The sequence below is a fragment of the Sebastes umbrosus genome, chromosome 14 (genome assembly GCF_015220745.1).
Source record: "Sebastes umbrosus isolate fSebUmb1 chromosome 14, fSebUmb1.pri, whole genome shotgun sequence".
Taxonomy (NCBI): domain Eukaryota; kingdom Metazoa; phylum Chordata; class Actinopteri; order Perciformes; family Sebastidae; genus Sebastes; species Sebastes umbrosus.
In genome coordinates this window covers 10,407,270-10,425,077 of record NC_051282.1, presented here as the reverse complement: position 1 = coordinate 10,425,077, position 17,808 = coordinate 10,407,270, and the positions used below count along the sequence as shown (strand labels likewise).

General features: G+C 40.2%; 2 protein-coding genes across 4 annotated transcripts; both read right to left on the bottom strand.

Moving 5' to 3' along the window:
* Positions 1–68: 68 nt before the first annotated feature.
* On the bottom strand, positions 69–5,249 carry csdc2b (cold shock domain containing C2, RNA binding b). 2 transcript variants are annotated; one of them, XM_037792704.1, is made up of 4 exons: positions 5,054–5,249; positions 4,336–4,458; positions 2,946–3,126; positions 69–738 (listed from the first exon to the last, which is right to left on the bottom strand). In XM_037792704.1, the coding sequence occupies exons 1-3, from the start codon at positions 5,233–5,235 to the stop codon at positions 2,964–2,966; spliced, it is 468 nt and encodes a 155-aa protein (XP_037648632.1). In that variant the 5' UTR covers positions 5,236–5,249; the 3' UTR covers positions 69–738; positions 2,946–2,963. The 2 variants fall into 2 exon arrangements, with proteins under 2 accessions (XP_037648632.1, XP_037648631.1); XM_037792703.1 differs by lacking the exon at positions 69–738 and having other exon boundaries at positions 766–3,126.
* Positions 5,250–5,344: 95 nt separating this feature from the next.
* polr3h (polymerase (RNA) III (DNA directed) polypeptide H) lies at positions 5,345–17,708 on the bottom strand. 2 transcript variants are annotated; one of them, XR_005209950.1, is made up of 7 exons: positions 17,314–17,708; positions 15,484–15,580; positions 14,562–14,648; positions 13,835–13,898; positions 13,471–13,705; positions 11,606–11,724; positions 5,345–5,476 (listed from the first exon to the last, which is right to left on the bottom strand). XR_005209950.1 is itself a non-coding variant. In XM_037792699.1 (6 exons), the coding sequence occupies exons 1-6, from the start codon at positions 17,422–17,424 to the stop codon at positions 11,674–11,676; spliced, it is 645 nt and encodes a 214-aa protein (XP_037648627.1). In that variant the 5' UTR covers positions 17,425–17,708; the 3' UTR covers positions 11,409–11,673. The 2 variants fall into 2 exon arrangements, 1 of the variants encoding a protein (XP_037648627.1); XM_037792699.1 differs by lacking the exon at positions 5,345–5,476 and having other exon boundaries at positions 11,409–11,724.
* Positions 17,709–17,808: the final 100 nt, after the last annotated feature.

Sequence of the window (17,808 nt, the reverse complement as noted above, 5' to 3'; positions counted from 1 at the left end):
ATCTTCCAATTAATAACAGCCAAGTAGATAATTAGCACTCAATTTGTATTTCAAATATTTAGCATTGCTAATTTTATTACTTTGGTTTATTTTTGTATTCTTTTTTTTTCAACCCCACATTATAAGTCTTCCCAAATGGCTCAGTGATAATACACAGAAAAAAAAGAAATGGAGCCACTGAATGCAGAAAAGTGAGAAAATGTAATATGCTAAATATGTTATAAATACAGGCACTCAAATGGCATGAAGAACACGAAAAGGCTTGTATCGGGAGTTGTTCTGGCTCGCAGCGTGTTTCAAGCTTAAGTTCTTCCTCAGACACCTTCAAGAAGTTTCTGATGATGTGTCTCCTAAAGTAGGGGAAAAGGCAGGAAGTGACACATGACAAATACGCCACTTTCTGTGTATTTATAGCATCTTTTTTAGATTTTTTTAGCCGTTTTTGTCTTCTTAGCTAGTTTTTGCCTCACCTCTCTAATAATCCAGCCACTGAAGTTGACGTGTCTGCCCAGACCAACCAAATCCAAATATAAATGGTATACAATGTAATGAATAGAAAAAGTACTCACTGAATGATGATGAAACAAAATGTCAACTCTGATTATCAGGATGGGGACACTTTGACGGGACGTGTTGACCTCTGTGACCTCTTCATTATAGACAGCCTCTCTCACCACATGTTGACCAGAGTTCATACCACTCTTCCTCTTCCTCCTTCAGTCTCACCCCCACATGCAACTAAAGAAACACAGCTGCCATCAGACGTGTGAATCATAAAATGCTTTAATGTTCTTTCAAGGTTCAGTCGCCCACAAAAGAAAGTGCCCTTCGATGTGACAGAAATAAACCAAATGTAATTCAGGCAGTGACACTGACAGGTAGACAAGATGCATAGAGACTCTATGGAACACATATATTAGAAAATGACATACAGTACAGTACATAACTGAGCAAAACCTGAATAACTACAAACAACGTTGATGTGATCTCTTTTGGCACCAACTATGAAGTCATGTAGTTCACCATCACACTGACTACGCTTAATAAACCACAAACAGATACATGTTGTTGTTTTTTTATAATAGAAAAAGAGATTTACAAATAGTTTTATCAGCAATTCATGGCTCCAGACGCTTTCAAAACACAAATTTTCAAACGGAACAACGAATTGAGGAAAAACCTGACATTGATGTCTGGAGCAGTTTTTTCTGGCAGTTTTCATCATTTCTTAAGTGCAAGTTTTGACTGTTTTACCCAAAATATACAGTAGAGCCTGCAATCTGAGGACACACAAATCTGAATAAATAATTAAAATAAATAACCACAAACAAGACAATACAACCAAGGATATGCATTTTTCAGGGAATCCCTTTCCATTCACAGTAAAATGTGTCATTTTTTTCATATTTTTGAAATATCCATGCTTGGTTTAATGTGATCTGCCTGCTTTAGTACTGGTCTTACTTCATGCTTTCTCTGTCTAATTCCTAACTTTAAACTTATTCTCACTTCCGCACATCCCTATCTCCATTTCAAAATAAAACATCCTCTTTTTTGTCCTCTAATGTCATGTTTTCTAAACTGGTGACCTGAAACCCAAAAGAGGTCATGAGACGTCCTGTTAAGGGTGCAAATATAGAACTATTTATATTTAGGGATTTTGATCATTGTATATAGACTAGTGAAGTGTCAAAACATGCCTGCTCAGAATGGGCCGAATGCTTGGACTGTAACATCCACTTCGCAGCTAATCGCGGTCAGAGACATTGGTGAAATACACCTATAACGGAGGTAATTTCCAAATAGGTGCTTGATTTGACCACTGGAAGTATTTTGCTGGCGGTAACGTTATTAGTGTTATAAGTTAGTCTGACACTGGGGAAATACAGTTTTACTCACCAGTGGCTTACTCACGGTCACACGGTGAAATACACCTGATTCTGGGTCCGGTTGTAACGTTAGTATATCCAGCAGTGAACTGTATTGAGCCTGCAGAGCCCTGAAGCCCCCCGCTGCTTAACACAGCACTGGTCGCTTATTTCTTCAAAGTTTATTACTATTTAACTTGTCGCGTATCCAAATTGCACCAAAGGACCTCCTCTGGGTCCCCAGCAATACACCCGTCAATTTTGAAGTCGATCAGATTAGCGCTTCTCAAGATATGCGAAGGACATACAGAGATTCTTTGCTTTATAGTTAGATTTCATTTGAGTTTCAATGCAAAACCAGCTGTAATTTACTGCTCTAGAGATGGTCAACCTGCCATTTCAACTTTCAAATCTCTTCAACTTTAATTCTACTACTTGCTTTAACATGCACTATCTCTGTTCTTGAATTCAAGGTTTCTTCCCATCTGTCCAAAGTCTGCACTGCGTATGTTGTGATAACAAGTCATCTGACCCAAATTTGCACCCAACATGTGATCCTGGAAACTTTGGAGAAGTAAACAAGTGCACAACAGCTGCAAAGAAGGGAAGTGAAACTGAATTGAGCCTTTTGTCCTACGTTGCAATCGCTCTCTTCCTTGCACGTACGCTCAGCTGTCATGCCTCAGTCTGCAGCCACTGTTATGTCTACAGTTTTCCCAGTGTTTCATACTTTACAGCTCATCTCCGTGAAAAATGACGCCCACAAGCTCTTTCTGATTTAGAAGTTTGATCCTCCGCTGGTCACTTTAGCCTCCCATCTCAAATCTGACTTTTATTACTGCTGTCATCACAAAAATATAAATAATTAAAACAAATGTGTATTTTTCCTAACATTGAATAAATGGTAAGTTTTAAATACACAACAAATTCATCAGTGTACTAGACACCAACGACACTTTGCTGTGTAGGTAAAACGTGTTTTTAAAGAAAGGATTTGAGCTCATAATATAAGTTATCAGTCCCACACGACAGGTCCGACGTCCCCCCCACCCAGCCCTGCTGCCCAGCACGACCCACCAGGCCCGGAGGTCAGGTCTACGAGCTGATGATCTGGCCGGACCAGGTCTCGTGTTTCGTCCCTGGGTTGAGATGTGTGATCTTCACCTCCACCGCCTGCACCTTCAGGTTCTTGGGCGGGACCCGGCTCACTTTGTACGTGACCTCGTCGCCCTCTACTGGGACGTACTCCCCCTCGATGCTGAAACAGAGGAAAAGTAGGGGGATGAAGTATGAGTAAAAAGTGCAGGGTTACAGACAAAGTGCCATCACAAATTAAAAAAAATACCCTCCATAACAGTTACAATAGAACATTTGTTTGAATTTTTTTTTCCCACTGACATGCTGCAAAAAATGTGTTAATGCACTGCTCGTGATTTTTAACTCATGAGATGAGATCTCAACCTTTTTCTTCTACAACTTAAACTTCTTCCAAACTGCACAATGGTAAAAAGGCCTAGTTAAATATCATGTTGTTTCATAAAGCAAGAGAGGACTAAAGTCTGAACTATTCATTTCACAATAAAATCACTAAAAGACACAATAATTAATTAAATAAATAAATAATTAATAAATAAATTAATTAATTAATATCCTATCCCAATGATATGCTCATGACCCTGCAGTTATTTTGCGACTACTTTAGGATACCTTCACATCCAAACTGGAGAACCACTGACTTAAAGTAATAGTACAACATTAAGGGAAATTGGCTCATTCACTTTCTTGCTGACAGAGATGAGAAGATCGATATTGTCAAGTATGGAGAGAATAATATCAATCTTCTCATCTCACTTTTGGGGGGAAAAAAACAAATGCGTGTATTTCCCAAAATGTCAAATTATTCTTTTAAAGGAATAGTTCCCTCCACTGAGTGTGCTGGTCATACGCCACACACACACAGACAGACAAAAACAGACATTTGCTGGAGCTCTGACAATGAGGAAATGTTTGAGACAAGATAAAGTTGGACTTTTAGACCCTCGATGCAGCTGTTTGGCTGTAATATAACTGGATCATCCTGCTTGATCTGTTGGGAGAAATCTCACAGATTTGCTGAGGCTGTAGTAATATTTGGCGTATTTGCTTATTCTGAATAAAAAGGTGGAATAAGACCAGCACAGATTGCTGTACTCTCTGTGCATGTCCACTTATTGCACGTGTCACAGAGTCCTAGGAGGGTTGGAAAAAATAGCTTTCCCTTTGAAAAAAGTACACAAATAAACTGTGTTATTGCTGACTTCTTACAGTCCTGTGAGTTGACGCTGCAGATCTGCAGTAAGTTTTGTGCTGCTATTTGTAATTCTGCTAATGCACGACGTGTTTGTCTGCTGTGACTCTCCGAGGCCACAGCTGTGAAATCTGTAGGATTCAGCCCTTTGAGAGTGTGTGCGGTGTTATTGCCACTCACTCTGAGATGTGAACAAAGATGTCTTCGCCACCGTGGGAGGGTCGGAGGAAGCCGTGACCTTGTGACCTGGAGAAGTTCTTACACACGCCCTTAAACACCGGACCTGAGGTAGCTCGTACCGTACTGCAGCCAAAGAGAGAAAAACAATAAAGTTGTTAGGAAGGATTCATGACGGTTAGAAGGAAGAGCTGGTCGCATCAACTACAAATTGACTCATAATGTCACAACACAGCGGCAGCAGAGGTAAAAACACTAATCTGCGTAGTACTAATCTGTGTAAACAGTGCTACAGTATTTAACCTTTCTTCAGCACCAAAAACAGTCAGCAAACCAGCCACAATACAGCAACCTGTCAGATTTACATTCAAAAACAAGCAGCTTTCACATCAGTGAAGCTGAGATCAATATTTCTTTCTGTTTGAAAAATGACTAATGATGAATCCATTATTACTTCAGTTTGGTTAATGACAAGTTGCAGTGGTGGAAATATTCAGATCCTTTTTGTAAGTAGAAGTAGCAATACCACAATTTCAAAATACTCCCTTACAAGTAAAAGTACCTAATTCAAAATTCAATTTTTAATATATTCCCTTCCTTGTTTGCCACTTGTTTTGACATTTTTAAGTGCCTGGATTGCCTTCCTGGCTACTCAAATGTGTGTGTGTTTATTAAGTGTCTTCTTTCCGCCACAAACTAATTGGTAAATAAACTAACTTACGCTGAGTAGGTGCGGTTGCGTTTGGTTGGCAACGGGCTGGGCAGATCTCGAGGCAGCGGTTGCTCTTTCCCTTCCTCCCATACCCGGCTCCTCTCCCTCAGGAAGGGGAAGGAGAGGGTGAAGGAGGCGTTGGGGGAGCGCAGCGGGGTCCTGGAGGGCGACGTGAGGCTGGGGTCTGCCATGTCACAGGTGACAGGGACAAAGGAGGAGGATGAGGGAGGATGGATGGCGTGGATACAGTGTTGGACGCTGCTGCTGCTGCTGCTGCTTGGTGAGCCGCAGGCTGCTGACGGGCTGCTGACACAGTCGTCTGTCCGCTGGTGTATCTGTGCGTCCGTCTGCTTGGAGAGGCCCGCCTCAGTGTGTGAGACACAGCCGTTATCCAGGTCAGCGCTGTCGCTTCAAGTCTGTCAGGAGGACGGGCTGTGAGGAGGGAAACCACAGGGAGAGAATGGAGGAAGATCAGAGAGTTGTCATGTGGCTTTAGACCTGATGGGGGACAGGAGGGATGGGAGGGGTCATCCATCCATCCAAGAATAAGCCTGTTCAAGTCAGAAACCAAATACAAATAAGGGACCTGAGAGGTGAAAAACGTCTTTTCAGTGTGTCTAGGAATGTATTGTTCTACCATTATAAGTCAAATTTATGTTTTTTGATGAAATTCCTTCCAACAAGAAAATAGATGTTGAGGTGACGTGTCCTCAGTCAAGTCTCAAGTCCCTTCTGATATTAAAGGGCTACTCCAGTGATTTTAAAACAGAATGATCACTCGATGCAGCAGAGGTCAAGACATCCTGACTATTAGCACATAGTATGGCCCCAAAAACAGTGGATCCTACACCTCCCATAATGCAACTCAGTTGTATCCTTAGACCCTGTTAATAAACGCCACACCTCCAGTTTGTATCACAGTAAAAACGTAAAAATGTAAAAATGTGTGTAGTTTCCAAACCCCACCTTAGATAACGCGATGACATCATCAGGGTAATTTTCTCAGACTAGAGAAGATATTACAAAACAGTTTTCACAAGCCGAGTCCTCAAGACAAGAAAACTGATCTTGGGATGTAAAATTGGTGGAGTGCCCCTTTAAACCCAACACAAAATTTAGTTTCATGCAAAAACACATTTACAAGTTTCCCTTTGCCTCAATTGGTAATATATCTGCATACCACTACAATCCCCCATGATTATTATACTACAGGGGTTATCTCTGAACCTTCCCGAAGCTTTGTATTAGGAATTAAATTTATTATATCAGGATAAACCCCTTGAAATGCATCAGCTTGTTTTCAAGGTGAGGGGAGAGGGGGGGGGGGGTCCCAAACAAACTCTAACAAAACAAATGGAACTACAGAACAATACAAGACACAATGTTATAAAACACAACAGCAACAAAACAAACAACATATAACCAAACTAAATAACTAAGAGAAAAATAAAATACATAGTAATAATAATAATAATAATAATACATATTAATAAGTTAGTAAAGAAAAAGAGTACAACTTTAGATTAGACATAATCATACAAACAATGATCAATCCCTAAATAGAGAGATGAGCAGTGATGGCATTAATGAAAGCATTGGCAGTCTGTTTTAAGATGAGGAAACAAAATATTTTTAAATAAGCGAAATAATGACAGCAGGGCTGACCCGAATGCTTCAATGCTTCGACCGTTGCCATGGTATTCAACCTCCAAATCTGTATTTGAATGCTTCTTTTTTAATTAATTTTAAAAAAATATATATATATATAAGTATTAAAATCTGCAAAAAATCTGTTCAAAAATCAGTAAAAAAAACATGTGCCTCTGTGTCCTCCGGTGCTCCTAATGGTATCTACAAGATTTCACACACCGGAGGAAAAAAAACAATCAGAGCCGAGCTGGAGCCTTGCCGTCTCTGAGCAGCTGTCAATCACTTGCAAACTCCCATCAAACATGAATCAATATTCTGTTACTGTAATAACTATTTCTCTCCTCAATTGTTTTCAGAATCATTTTGTAGTGAACTGTTTAGCTGTAAAATGAGACAGTTTGTGACCCGGCAGCCATGTTGAGATCAGTTGAGGAAATACCAAGCACCGCCCACCAGCCGGAGCACAGCCAATAGGAACGCTCTCTCTCTGAACTGACCTGTGATTGGTCAAAGTCTCCCGTCATGGACTAAATTTCTTAAAGCCTGAAAACAGATCCATGAGGAGGTGCAGAAGTCTAGTTTTCTCTCAGAACACTTGAATTACAATATGCTGAAAGGTTATTATGGAATATTTGCCCAATGATGCCAAAAACATTCTGCCTACTGCAGGTTAAATGCTTTTAAAAATAAATTGATGCCAGTGCAAAATAACTAGAGGCAACCACCTGATTGTGTTTGACATTGTGCAATGGTGTGCAAAAAATATTTTTATATCTACTTGACTTGCATCCTGTTCAGTGTACAGGACACTATCATTGCAGTATCCGAGTTACAGAGTAGGCATATGCTCCAGCCTCTATGATTTTGTTATCAAATCATCTATGTTGTTCATCATTCTCTAATACTAAAATCCGCAATAATAGATCCTGTTTAGTCAGGTGACCTTGCCCTTCAATACCTCCTAATCTGGTTTTCTACTCACAGTGACATTTTCAAGGTTAGAATAAGAGGCAGCTGACTGATCTCCTGTCAGTACGGTGTCCTTTTCTATGTGTGCAGGCCTACGTGCTTTTGACGCCCACTCCCTCTCTCCTGTGATGATGCAGGCGTGACGTCAGAACAGCTGCAGAACGCCGCCTCCAGTGGTGCGTTCGTGACGTCAGCGCCCCATCTCAAATGACCAATTTGCACATCCTACAGGAGTACTACACACACATCATATCAAATAGCTTTACCACGGGATATAGCCTATATGTTACAAATACAAATCCGAACAAACTGAGAGTATCAACATGATTATTACAATCATATTGATCATAATGAGAATCTGTGGATGGAGAAAAAACATACAGAGCAACTCAGAGTTTACACTCATTAACAGACACCAGCAGCAGCTGGAGAACATCTGGATGAGCAGAAATGAAGCAACAGAGGGTCATGCATGGCTCCTCTGGTCCAGCCGGGTCAGACACACAAATCTCCTCCCTTGTCCCATGATTATGAAAAGGCAATATGTCTATGGATTGTGTGATTGTGGAGTTCATATTTGATCTATTTAGCTTTTCCCTTCGTTTTATTTGAGCCAAACGTAAAGATATTAATACCGATTATTAGAGCCATAATAACATCTGCAATTTGTAAAAAAAAAAAAAAAAAAAACAATGTGTGAAAGCAGCTGGATAAAAGCAGAGGAGGTGAGAGGTCCGTTCACTGAGAGCAGCTGGCGGTCAAATATGGTGGCAATGTTACACCAGATAAATACATAACAATAAAGCCTATAATCTCTTTTTATTTAGCGGTTATTCTGTCAAGCATGCAAAGAATACAGCATTGTCCCCGATCCCCCAAAAACACAAAACAAAGGCACACTGCCACACTCCCACCTGCAGGCATCTTCAACAACATGCATCTAGATTCACAGAAACGGTACTTACTGCATCGGTGCTGCACTGGTAGGTTGAGAGGACGATCCGCGTGTGACAGTGTGTGTCTTGAGTCAGTGTGTGTGTGTGTTATATAACGAGTTATTAAATATATAAGTCGACTAAATCCGCGCAGTCCGACGGAAAACCCTGATGTGACGATGAGAGGCTGCTGAGTCTGCGCAGCTGGCGGAGATTCCGATGGCGTGATGCGACCCTGTGTGTGTGCGTGTGTGTGTGTGTGTGAGACTCTCTCTCTCTCTCTCTCTCTCTCTTTCTGTGTGTGTGTGTGTAATCTGTTGGGGGACTCAGTGTGCTCAGTGTGTTCGAGGTATCTTTGTCTTTGCCATGATTTTGGGGATGTTTGTCATACATGTCGTCACTCTTTGTGCAGCTGTTCCTGAGCTGCTCTATTATAAAGGGTGTGTTATGGTATTTGAATGGACTCCAGTGATGCAATGGATTTTTTACATTTTACATCTTTCATCACATAAAAATCACCAAAAAACAGTCTGAGATGAGCTATGAGGAGCACTCATTCATGCAGGGCCAGCTTAAGGCATATAGGCCATATAGGCGGTCGCCTATAGGGCGCAGCCGTCTTGGGGCGGTGGTCGCCCTCTAAAAAAAAAATGTAAAAATAAAAATTAAAAAAATGGAGCACCCTTCCTAATTTTCTGCATTGAGGTAACAAGTGAACAAATAATAAAGAAAGAAAGAAATACACTTTTCATCCCTTTAACACTCTTTTTCATCTGCTAGGTAGGCTTTAGGGCTGTGTATTGGCAAGAGTCTGGCGATACGATACATATCATAATAAAGGGGTTACGATTCAATATATTGCGATACTGTAAGCAAGGCGATATATTGCGATTTTTAAAATTTAATTTTAGGAAAACTGTTTAGAAGTTAACTTTTGTATGCAATCAGAACAGCGGGATCTGCATTTATCACAGTCCCTGTAACATTCAACATCATAGCACTACTTTGAGATGGCGCATCTCTTTGCAAATGAAAAGTAAAGTATTGACTGAGTTAATCTTTGCATGTAAACTATAAAATAAAAATCAATAGTGTTTTTTTAAAGTCATTTCAGTATCACAAACCATAATATCAAGATATTAAATATTTTCTTGTCGCGGTAGTCTGTGTTACTGGTGTTACACGGCGGTCGGGCACACACCGATTACATTACGTACCCACCGTCGTTTTGCTTTTTTTACAGAAATAAAACCCATTTAGTTAATTTTGGCGAATCAGCGGCGTGTTGTCAGTACATAGTCGGACAACGGACGCTACAAAGTGAAAGTTTCTGCTCCATACGGAGTCACAGATCAGAGTAACAGGAGTCAGATTTCACACACATGGGACGAGAGAGAGTCAACAGACAAGACGATGGCGGAGGATTTGGTGTCAAAGCGAAAAGCAAACGGCCTATTGGGCAATATTTCAGATTTAAACCCAACGCTAAAAGGGAACCATAACATTAATGAGGTAATCGCCGGTCACAGTCGGTGTGCACGGCGGAGGAGCGCCGGGTGGAATCCTGCAGCTGGACCGGAGAGGCCAGACACACAGCCACCTGACGGTAAAGATCAAAGTAAGCACGCTACACATGTTGAGCGTCATCTGTTCTTGTAAAATGTCCGGTGTAATCGGTAACACCAGTGTTGTCACAAGTTTATTAAACGGTGGGAAAATGTCCTCTCCGTAAAATCCCTACTGCCCGGCCGCATTTATTCATTAATAAAAGTGTAAATTGTGTTGAAACTAACTAAACACTTTAAAGCCAACAATATCAGGGACCAATTGTTTATTTATATTTTAATAAATACAGTTATTTATGAAAATACAAATCTTAATTTTGTCTTAAAACCATTGTGATGTCTGATGTGTGTTGCGGTTTACGGGCCTAACCCTTGAGCAGGGGGTGGGGGGCTCCAAATCCAAATTTCGCTTAGGGCACCATAAGGGCTAGAGCCGGCCCTGCACTCATATTCACATATACAAGATAGTTCCAGTGAGTCTGCAGTCATAGTTATTTACATGGTGAATTATTTCTGCAAGGAAGGTCATATGTAAACCGTGTATTTTTGTTGAGAAAAAACTCTGTGCAGTTTTTGACCTAGTTTCACAACAGAGACGCACATCAACTGGCCATGCAGTTGTCACATGCAACACAGCCCCACTGCGTTTCTGATTGCACAACAAACACAAGTACGTGTGTGTGAGTTGCTAAACTAACACTGAGTGCAGAGAGCACAGCCGGTTATAAACAAGCAGGACCTTCACTGGCCTTCACACTGTAGGATTTAAAGGCCGGCCACTAATCCGTTTTGATACACTTCCTATAATCACACAAAATGACAAACCACAACCACTCACGCTGATGATACGCCCTTTTACTGTGAGACAGAGCAGAAATATTACAAGGATGTTAAATAAACTGAGGATGTGTGAACAAAAACTTGGGGGAGAGGTAGCATTTCAAAATATAAAGTAAATATTTTAAGCTTGAAAAGCTATTTTTTTATTGTTGCAATGTTACCTTTGTTTGGATCTTGATGACACACAAATTGTCCTGTGGGTCTAATTTCTATCAACAAAAATATCACTCAGCGTTATTTCTCTCACTTTAAAGGGATAGTTTGGGTGTTTTTGAAGTGGGGTTGTAACTGGGGGCGTGCTGACCGTCATCTACTGTAGGTAATACACTGACTATGGATAAGTACCTAAGGTCAAAATCTCATGTGAAATATACCAAATGACCGTAAATGTCCATCGAATCATTCAATATATGGTCTATTTGACATGTAAACATGACGCTGGTATGTTAATTAAGGGCAGTATTTACAACACAATCAGTCTCAATGTGACGGAGCACATCAGTCACTTTACACCAACAGCATCTTGAGAGCAGCTCCACTTCACGTCTCGACTTCTGTACCCAAACTACCGGGCTCTGTGTCTCCAGACGACCGCCCCTCACCTCTGTGATCAGTTATGGCGGTCGATCTGTTCGTATCCAACCAAGTGTCCTCTTCTTCCTCTGCAGTGCTAACTGTTCCACCATGACAGCAGCCCCAGCCCCGGGTCACAGATGGTCCCCTGAAACAACAGTGCAGTGGGTCAGGATGGACGTGAAGCTACTTTTGTTTCAGTATGTCCACAGTTAAAGCTCAGAGTCCACCCACACAGGTGGCTTCAGTCATTTTGATGAATTAGTTCTATTCTCAGAACTGTGTGGGCATGTAAAGACTGACTCTCCTGTTAGTTTTGTTGCACCTCTTAAGACAGGACAACTTGCAACCTTTATGAATCTTTTGAACACCAGTATAAGAGCCTGGCGGTCATACCAACATTTATTACAGTGACATTTACAAACAAACAAAATAAATCTCTGCAATCAGTTTATTTGCAAGCGGACACTAAGTAAATCAATGAAGAGCTTTCACGTGGAGTTCAATTGTGGTAAACTTTGAGACACAAAGCAGCCCGTGTGGGTAATTACAAATGTTGCCGATCGCTGAGGGAATGGAGAACAGAAGGGTCCATAATGAGAGATATCATAATATCTGTGGAACAACTGCACGAAGAAGACTGGAGCCTGACAGAGACTGGACTTGAGGAGAAACCATATACAGTATATACTGTATATGGTTTCTCCTCAAGTCCAGTATATATATATATATATATATATATATATATATATATATATATATATATATATATTCACACCCAATTAAAATAAAATTAAAAGATGAGGATGATCAGTGATGGACAGCTAATATCAGCCAATAGTATACACTGCCCAATTTATCGGTCGGGCTATACAAGAGATAAGGTAGTTTGTAGTCTTCCACAACAGCAGTCTACTGTGAACGGTGCCCCTGTCCAGAGTGGATGGTAAAAACAGATCAGCTCCAATTAACTGTGTTAAAGGTTCCCTGTGGAATTTTTTCACCTCTACTGGTGACTACGTCACCAAGCTTTCAGTACCACAAATTTTACCAGGACCAGTCGGCAACCTCCGGGTCTGAAAAGTGAAGTCAATACTGAAGTGCCTTAAACTTGCATTCTTTCTAACAGCCAGAAGAGGGAGACTCCTCTGGTTGCAAAAAGAAGTCTGATTGTATAGAAGTCAATGAGAAAATACTTTAGTGCGTGGCTACCTTTTGATTGACAGGTTGCTACCACCGCGTTGTCCGATCTGGGAGATGTCCCTGTTTTCGTTTTACAACTTTAACCCTTTCACAGTGTGTTTTCGGTTCACGAAAGTTAATTGTAACATTTTTGTCCTGAAGTCAAATATATCAGTCATTGTCAGGAACTTTTTCTAGCAACCCAAAAATCAAAAGAATAAAATTAGTGGTATTTTTTTTTTTTTATTCTATTTCCTTACCTCCGCGTAGACTCAAATTAAACAATTATTAATATTGGAATTAAAAAATTCAATTTCAAAAATGTTTTAAAAAAAATTCTGATACATAGGTGAATCCATTTTTTCCCCACCCTTAATAGCAGTATACACCAGCTGTGTGTTAAGAAATCAGGTTATACAATACCACATTTCTTAGCTAGATTTGGAGGAGGTTTGGTATGTGACAGCCTTCTTGGCCCATTATGACACATTCAGTCTAAAAATGTTGGGAAAAAAATTGTAAGGAAGCAGCCCCTGAACTGGGACACATGTTTGGTGAACATCAGAGAGAAAACTCGGACTGTAGCTCCACCCAGCTTCAACCTACAAAGAGTCTGAATGAGCCAAAATAACAACTGATTTTCACACTTTTATCAGATATATAGTTTAACAGTTTTTACTAAATGTGTGTTAGTCGTGAGGTGTGTTCTTACAATCAGAGTGTATGGCGCCTCTTTCTTCTCCACGATCTCCTCTGCTGGCGGCGCCGTCGATTGTCCCGGTTGTGCCGGCGTGTCCGCCGCCACGGTGGCCGGGCCCGTCGGCGAGGTGTCCACAAAGACTTCATCTGTCACCCGAAAACGGATCTCCTCTCCTTGGTCCATGTAGAGGTCGTGGGCGCCCTCGTCCGTCTCATATTCCCAGAGCCAGACCTGCTCTGCTTCATCACTGAGGCCGTAGCTAAGGAGCTGCAGCTACGTAAACTATAGTCACAATCAATTAATCTATACAATGTGTGATGACAGATGAAATCACAGCACTTTACTTCATTTATAGGAACATTTTCAGTCAGGATACAATTTAGCGGGCTGCTGAAGAGACTCCGGTGGGATGAGGATGTCGTCAAAGAAGCCCATCGTCACTGTGAAACAGAAAGGTTACAGTGTTACCTCAGTACTTCTGTGTCGTCTGGTACACGTGGAAGCAGAGACTTCTGAGCATTCAGGCCAACTGTTAATAATGTTTTCTGTTTTTCACATGGGGTGTAGACAGCACAACTGACTGAATAAAATATGGCAAAATAAATAAATAAATGAATAAGGCAGATATATAATAACAAAAAATATTAGTAAACATGAACAACTCTCTCCCAAATCCCAAAACTAGAGTGCTAAATCTCAAATAGAAAAAGAAAACAAACATTCTGTGGGTCGACAAAATCAGTCCCCCATCCATTGTCTATGGAGCAGCTCTCATTTGGGAGAGAGTTGTTCATGCTTACTACTATTTTTTGGACATAGACCATAGGAATAACATGTATGAAGTTTGAAAATGGCCGTCGTTCCTCTTTAATCTGTTCTTTTTTCAAGCTGATACTTCAAATTATTCACAGCTTATCCTGCGTGAGGATTTGCTGCTTCTCTCCCGTTTTATATTAATGCAAATTAAATATCTTTGGACTGTTGGTCGAACAAAACTAGACATGGCGTCACCTTGAGCTCTGAGAATAAATCAGCTCATACATTTTCTGGAGATTGAATCAAACATGCTGACATGACAGAAGACAGAAGACAGAATGAGTTACCATGAACTCCCTCTTGACTGCAGTACTTGATCTTCCCGAGCAGGATCTCATCGAGGAAAGGGTGAAAAACAACATACCTGAAATGAACTGAGAGAAAGACGAAAGTCCATCAACCCTCACTTTAACTTAAAGGGGACATATCATGCTCATTTCCAGGTTCCTACGTGTATTTGGGGTTTCTACTAGAACATGTTTACATGCTGTAATGTTAGAAAAAACACATTATTTTTCCTCATACTGTCTGTCTGAATATACCTGTATTCACCCTCTCTGTCTGAAACGCTCCGTTTTAGCTCCTGTCTCTTTAAGACCATCTCCTAAAAAAGCTCAGTCTGCTCTGATTGGCTTGTGAGAAAAATATGGTGCACCTTTGCAAAGGTAGTTCTCAAGCTGTGGGCGGTAAATTGTAATGAGCCTCAATGTGACATAAAGGGGAGCCTAATCTGAATGTCTTGTTGAATCACATGTTTTCTGATCACCAAAAACTGACTGGGTTGTCTTATTTCACAGTTTGTGTGTTGGTAGGCACACCAGATACCCCAATGTATGTGCACAATCACTGAAAAAGGGAGTTTTAAGATCGGAGTACTAACTGCGGCAATAAGGGGGTTTCGCTGTGATGCCTCAGACCAACCTCTATCACACTGCAAGCCTGCGGAAGTGTTTTATCATTGGATAGGAAAACGGTAGCAACATGTTCTGGGTCTACTGTATATTAGTATGTCCTTCAGGAGTTTACTCTTAGATAGGCTGAACAGGAAACTGTGAGACCAAAATTATCATAAAGAAATTAAAACTAAGTGGAAGGGCCTGCGTTGCAATATTAGCCAGTGCGTCTACAATCTAAAGAAGCAGTATAAATATAGTACATGGCTTGATGCATGATGCAAGTGTATGAGGAAATGAGAGAGCATCGTGATACCTTTGGTGTGCGAGGCTCCGTCCCCCGGGAATATATAGGAATCATCCAGTTTGGTGATGTCGTACAAGCAGATGCACAGGCCAACGTTGTAGACCACCTGATGTGATGAGAGCAGGTCACAGTAATGTGAGTAGTGTTTGCAGACACGCTGAAATTACAATACTACACAAGTGCTTTGGCTTGACTGTCACAACAGACTTCCAATAAGCAAAGACTCATAATGCAAAAAACCAAACTGACTTGTTATCTTCTTTAAACTTTAAACACAACATGCTATGATTCTGACATAGAGTGCAAAACACTAAATCATATGCTCACCTCATATTAGCACGAATCACTGCACCACCACTGAATGCATTTATGTAATTTTATTTATTGTCAAAGTGTTTTAATGTACTGGGTTTCTGTTGGTCCGTGTTAATGCTTTACAGTTTTACCGTATCGACTTTCTGTAGTTTTGATGATTGAACTCACAAGCGATCAAGTCTCAAATATTAAACTTTGTGGAAGATGTAGAACAGAAAAGGTAAACTGAGACAGTGCAATTTGCATTTTGACTTGTATGGATGGAGAATTTACTTTAGTGTAAAGTGTAAATGGAACTATTTACACAGACCTTTAAAACCTGAAAGTCTCATCCTATTGGGTGAATTTAAACCTTTAACTTTGGATCTTTTTAGAGAGGTGTGTTTGTTTCTGATGCTGTTTCTATGTGATAGTGTGACTGTGTTTTGCTGCATGTCTTATCTCTTGTTCTTATTTCTCCTGCTGCACTTAGAAAAGAGATGACATGATTAAATAACGGCAGTAATAATAAACCTGACTTGATTTTTATTTTGCATGCTATGTGAGATTTTGAATTCAAAATTAGAAGTATATCTTAAACATTTTGTGATACGAGTTTTACACATTGTAACCAGTGGTGGATGGTAACTAAGCATATTTACTCAAGTACAGTTACTTTTACTTTACTGTTGAGTGCTACTTTATACTTCTGCTCCACTATATTTACAGATTAATATTTTACAAACAAAACATATGATGAGTTTATGAAATGTGTTACTTTGCTACAGATTTATAGTATCCAACAGTAACAATATTCCAAATAATAGTATATGTAATAATATAAACTCCCTGAAAGGGACATTTCTGCCCAACAAATATTTTTCTTTTTTATATTGATGCTAATACTTTTTTTTATTTTCACTCAAGTAATATTTTGAATGCAGGACTTTTACTTGTAACAGAGTATTTCCACACTGTGGTATTATTAGTACTTTTGCTTAAAGATCCCATATTATAAAAAAGTGAGATTTTCATGTTTCTTTTATTATAAAGCAGGCTTAAGTCCTATATAAATACTGTGAAAGTATCGAAACACTCAATCCACAGGGAAATACACACAGCCCGTATTCAGAAACTCTGCATTTGAAACAAGCTGTCAGAATTTCTGCCCATTCGTGATGTCAGAAATATACAATATTTAGACCCTTTACACAATTTTAAACATAAACATTCTAAATGTGTCCCAGTTCATTCCTGGCTGCAGTGTATGTGAATGACATCAGCTGACAGGAAGTACACATGGACCCAAGCTGTTGCCTAGCAACGTGATTCTGTTGCAATTCCGTTAAAATGCGCTAAAACGGAGCGTTTTAGACAGAGGATGAATACAGGTATATTCAGGCTGATAGTATGAAGAAAATAAAGTTTTTTTTTTAACATTACAGCATGTAAACATGTTCTAGCAGAAACACAAAATACAAGTAGGAACCTGAAAATGAGCATAATATGGGACCTTTAAACAGTGAAAAGTGAGTGAACTCGCACCTTGTTGGCCAGTTTCTTGTTGAGCTCCTCCGCTATGGCCTCGTTCAGTTGTCTCTGGAAGCTCCACGGAGGGATCCTGACGGTGTCGACCATCTCCACCAACACGAACATGATGCTCACTGAGAGCAGCTCCTCAGCAACACAAACACACACACAGAGCTGCTGCTGCTGCTGCTGCTGCTGTGAAACACCTGAAACACCTGAACCAGCTGTCAGCTGAGCTGTGAGGTGTCGTTTACTCTCTCAGGACAGCATTCAAGGTGTTTTGCACAGCGGAGAGGAAATAAAAATATAGACAATTGTTCACAATTTAGCAAAAGACCCCTCTAAAGGTATAATAATCTACAGCAAACTCAAGAGCGTCCATGATGTCTCCACGTGATTATTTTACGGCAGTGAGTTTCTACGACATGTCGCAAAACTTAAAGCTACAGTGCACACATTTAAAGCTCTAATATTGATAATATATGTCATTATTTCTCTTTGAATTACCAG

What these genes read in the sequence shown, in the direction of transcription:
- csdc2b (XM_037792704.1), bottom strand. Translation starts at nt 5,235, where the DNA reads ATGGCAGACCCCAGCCTCACGTCGCCCTCCAGGACCCCGCTGCGCTCC. An exon ending in CGCAACCGCACCTACTCAGC is followed by an intron (nt 4,459 to 5,053) that starts GTAAGTTAGTTT and finishes CTTTGGCTGCAG; the next exon opens with TACGGTACGAGCTACCTCAG. An exon ending in ATCTTTGTTCACATCTCAGA is followed by an intron (nt 3,127 to 4,335) that starts GTGAGTGGCAAT and finishes CCTCTGTTTCAG; the next exon opens with CATCGAGGGGGAGTACGTCC.
- polr3h (XM_037792699.1), bottom strand. Translation starts at nt 17,424, where the DNA reads ATGTTCGTGTTGGTGGAGATGGTCGACACCGTCAGGATCCCTCCGTGG. An exon ending in CGGAGCCTCGCACACCAAAG is followed by an intron (nt 14,649 to 15,483) that starts GTATCACGATGC and finishes TCTTTCTCTCAG; the next exon opens with TTCATTTCAGGTATGTTGTT. An exon ending in CAGTCAAGAGGGAGTTCATG is followed by an intron (nt 13,899 to 14,561) that starts GTAACTCATTCT and finishes TCTGTTTCACAG; the next exon opens with TGACGATGGGCTTCTTTGAC.